The following is a 4,517-nucleotide window of genomic DNA, read 5'->3' as shown; positions in this document are numbered from 1 at the left end:
ATGTCAGCAATTGTTGCAGGATTAAATGCAAAAAAATAAAAATAAAAATAAAAGAATAAAAAAATGGAGATGAACAGGGCTAAATTCTGAACTGCACTAGATCAAGATCAATCTCTTTCGAAACATAATGGAAGTTACAGATTCACAACATGATATTACGGTACCATTATCAAAGTTGATGATCAATCAAAAGTGTATATATATATATATATATATATATATTTCTCAATCACAATATTTGTATCTTTACCCTTCGAAAAACAAATATTTGTATCTCTACAAGTGTTTCTGTCTCTCTCCTTTGTTCTAGGTTCCTCTCCTTTTTCTAATTTTCTCTTATAAAAATTTTCTTTTAGATTACACTTGGCTGCCAACTCATATGCCATATCATTCATGCATGATACTATAACATGAAAATCATTCATGATATCTTTATCATCTATATACTGTTTTCTCTCTTTCTTCCATTTTCCTCTTCTCGAACGGACTAATACTGAGAAAACAACCATAAAGATTTAGAAATGAAGAAAAGAACACAACAAACAAAGGGAAAAAAAGGAACAAGATATTCCAATTTTTTATTCATTTATTTTTCTGATACAAAAAAACAATACCTCATCTTTAGTGTGCAAAAGCTCCACATAACATTATATAACTGGAAGTAAATGTCAGCATATGTTGTTTGAACAAAGCTGCATTAGATTAAAAAAATAATTAAAAAATATATATAAATGGAGATGAACAAGACTAAATTCTGAACTGCACTAGATCAAGATCAATCTCTTTCGGAATCTTTCTAGGAGGAGGAAACTTGGGGAGAGAATGAGCAACTTTTTTTGCAGTTTCCAAGTAAGACACATATTTGTGAATCATCTCAATAGTAGTGTTATCAGCAATTGCATTATTGTCTTCAAAATTGGCCGTTTGGAAAGCTCGATTGATTAACAAATTATTGAATTCTTGTCTGCATTGTTTGATTGCTTGAATCTCTTTGAATGCCTTCTTCTTGAATGTCCAATTGCCTGTTTTCCAGTCGAAGTCATAGAGCACAAGGAACCTTTGGCCATACATGGCAATGAATTCCAATGCTGCAAGAATGAACTCAAACTCTTCTACTGACATGTGGTAAGCGAAGTTGATTCGTGTCCATCCGGGCTTCACTCCGTGGTAACCCTGTCAAAATTTATCATATATTAAGATCTAAAAAACTGAAATGATAGTCTATACATTTAATAACTAAGTCCGCAATTTACTAGTAAGGAAATGGTGAATTGGGTACCTTTTGGATGGCAGATTTGAAGGAAATTGAATGAGGCTCATCGACATGAAGAAGATGGTGACCGTAAGGTCCAGCACAAGCACACCCACCACGAGCCTGGATGCCAAAAAGGTCATTGAGGAGCTTTGCAACAAAAGGGCCATGAAGGGGTTTATCTCTCATGTTTCCAGACTCTCTCCAAATGGAAATTCCTCCATCACTTGCCTTGTTTTTTAAGTCATGAAATGAGGAATTTGTTGTGGAGAACACGAGAAAGGACAAGATGGCTTGCCTTTTTACACTATTATTTCCTAATACCCAAATGTTTGGATTTGCAAAAAGCCGGTCAAGCGCTCTGTCTATGAAATAGTGCTCCTGCTTTTGGATCACTTCATAACCAATGTATTCTTTTAACGAGAAAGCCATTGCTGTTCTTATTTTCTGAATAATTGGAGGAGTTCCGGCATCTTCTCTCTCTTCCACATCGTCATAATACAGTGTGTCCTGAAACACAGGCAGTATATCAGCAAACTTGGATTGGACATGAAACCATAAAATCATCTAGGCTAATTAACTTTATATATGACATCCTATACTCTCATATTAGCACATAGAGATTAGGTTAAAGAGAATCATATCTACATACCTCTTCATTGAATCCATTGACAAAGCTAACAGTTCCTCCACCACATGTTGAAGGCGGTGAAGATCCTAATTGATAAAGGACTTTGCTCATTAGAAGAATTCCGGGAGTACCTGGTCCCCCGACAAACTTATGTGGACTAAGGAATATTGCATCATATCCATCTACCTCACCGGATCTCATGTCAATCTCCACATAAGGACCACTACACATAATTAAGGCAAGGCAATTATCAATCTTACTATGTATTTTCGAAAGAAAAAATAAAAAAATAAAAGTTGTACTATGTCCTACAGAAACATCACAACTCACCAAAAAAAAAAAAAAAAAACTACTTTTTATGTACCTTGCAGCAAAATCAAAACATGCAAAAGCACCATATCGATGAAGAAGTGAAGCAAGGGAGCGCGTGTCGGTGTAAATTCCGGTGACATTACTACATGCTGAGAAGGAACCCAACATAGGGCGATTTGTGTGCTGGTATGACTCGAGGTGTTGTCTTAAAGCTGCAATATCGATTAGGCCATTTTCATCTAGACCGATCTCTACAACTTCTGCTAAGCTTTGGCGCCACGAGAGGAGGTTCGAATGGTGTTCATAAGGCCCAACAAAAACAACCCATCTTTCTTCACTCCTAAGGCTATTCAAAACCCTGTTCTTCATAGTTGATGCAACAGCAATTCCCATAACCTCTTGAAGCCGTTTAATGGCTGCGGTTGTGCCTGAGCCAACAAACAGTAGTGCATCTTCTTCTTTGCCCCCTAAGCAAGACTTGACATACTTACTTGCCGCATGCACCATTGTTGTAGTTTGATCCCCCACATAACTGTCACTTGTATGCGTATTCCCTATTAACACAGATGGACAGTTTTCAATTTTGATGTTTAAGTGAAAAAATTAATTGCAATTGCAAAATATGAGATATAAACCTAATATTTGACATAAAAAATTATAATTAAGTACGCTTACCATAGAATGGAAGAACCTTCTCAATGATGTACTTCTCAATGAACTGAAGACATCGGCCAGAGGCAGTGTAGTCGGCATAGGTAAGCCGACGCTTTCCAAAAGGAGTGTCAAACTCCACATCACTGCCGATCACTTGAGACCTCAACCATGCTAGTTTTCCTTGGGGAGGGCCATTCGGCACATCATTTTCGAGCATCCTAAACGATTTTGAAACCTCAAGACTGCATGCTTTTGTCATATTCATGGCCTTGACATGGAGTAGATCCGTCGTTGGGTCACGACGAGTGTCTTTCAACATGGGTTGCTCAATATCCATGATCTTTTTCGAGAAATGATTGATACAAAGGATGATTTTGGGTGAAATGATGGAGGATAAAGAACAAGACGTATTAATTGTTGGTGATGGCTTTGGGAGATAGGAAGGCTTAGTATTTATAGGGCTCAGACGACTCTCGTTTACCATTGAACACCGAGTGAAATATGTACGACCAAGTACCAGCCAGTCTTTATTCCAAGTCATCAGCTTGGAATTCTCTCTCCGTGTACAGTATTGTAATGCCATGTGCCAAGTCATATATGTATATTTTTTTGGTAAATATATTGCAAGTCAATTTATTTGACTATCAGAAAAATATATTCAGTTAAAAAAAAAAAAAAAAAAAACACGAAAAAAACTTGGTCTAGATGCAAGCAGTTTGAACATAACAACCCGTTGAATGACATTTTACGTTTTTTGAAAAACCGTCATAGCTGGAAAGATTTTGTGTTCTGCTTATAAAATTATTTGTTTAATCCATATACTGAAATTATAAAACTTAGGCAGTCACTAAATGAACGCTTTTAATCTTACAAAACTTCTTTCTTTGGTCAGATACAGTGTATGTAATAATCTGTTTACCAAGTCACTATAACCGATTTAATCTTATACCACTGCTTTAATTTGGTCAAACAAGAAGGATTTTTATCGGGTCAATTTAATCCTAACTACAATAACTTCTGAAAAATTGAAGTTGAGTTTGAGATCAATTATCAAGTTTTTCCTCAAAAATAGGGGTGTAATTTGGGCAGTGAACCAACTTTTTAGTAAAGTTGTACAATCATTTTTGTAATTAAAATTAATTTAGAAATCGAACTTAATTCGGGTTGAGATGCAGTTAACCAAGCTTAACCCAAATACTACAGAAGGTATATGATATAGAAGATACAAACTGCAAAGAAAATGGAAGTAAGGGATGGTCAAAATTGTTGAGCGGTGACTCAAATTCTTGTTTAGTTATATGTAACAGGTTTCACTTAAGTGCAATCGGTGGCAAGTAAGTGTAGGAAAAATTATGTATCATATACTATAGTATAATTTATTTAAATATTATTTGTAAATATAATATTTATTATAATAATCTATATATATATATTTATATAGTTTAATATCAAGAAAATAAAACTATAAAAGAACCTGATAAAGTCGAGACTAGAATTTAATTCTATAGCCTTAAGACAGATACGCCCCGCTACGGTGCTAACGGACTCTTCGGCGTCTATCTCCCAGGATACAACGACTTTTCTTCCTTTGGTAGTAGCACTTCAAACCAATGGAATAGGCGAACTGGCTCGGTGTAGTACTCTCTGTTGAACTCAGACTCGGAGACC

General features: G+C 35.6%; 1 protein-coding gene across 1 annotated transcript; it reads right to left on the bottom strand.

Moving 5' to 3' along the window:
• Nucleotides 1–544: 544 nt before the first annotated feature.
• LOC132309233 (uncharacterized) lies at nucleotides 545–3,186 on the bottom strand. Its single transcript, XM_059807557.1, has 4 exons — nucleotides 2,871–3,186; nucleotides 1,905–2,749; nucleotides 1,280–1,762; nucleotides 545–1,173 (listed from the first exon to the last, which is right to left on the bottom strand). The coding sequence occupies exons 1-4, from the start codon at nucleotides 3,184–3,186 to the stop codon at nucleotides 748–750; spliced, it is 2,070 nt and encodes a 689-aa protein (XP_059663540.1). The 3' UTR covers nucleotides 545–747.
• Nucleotides 3,187–4,517: the final 1,331 nt, after the last annotated feature.

This window comes from Cornus florida, unplaced genomic scaffold, assembly GCF_030987335.1.
Source record: "Cornus florida cultivar Cherokee Brave unplaced genomic scaffold, ASM3098733v1 CherokeeBrave_3.0.0_Hap2_Chr05, whole genome shotgun sequence".
Classification (NCBI taxonomy): domain Eukaryota; kingdom Viridiplantae; phylum Streptophyta; class Magnoliopsida; order Cornales; family Cornaceae; genus Cornus; species Cornus florida.
This window is presented reverse-complemented; position numbering and strand designations above follow the sequence as displayed.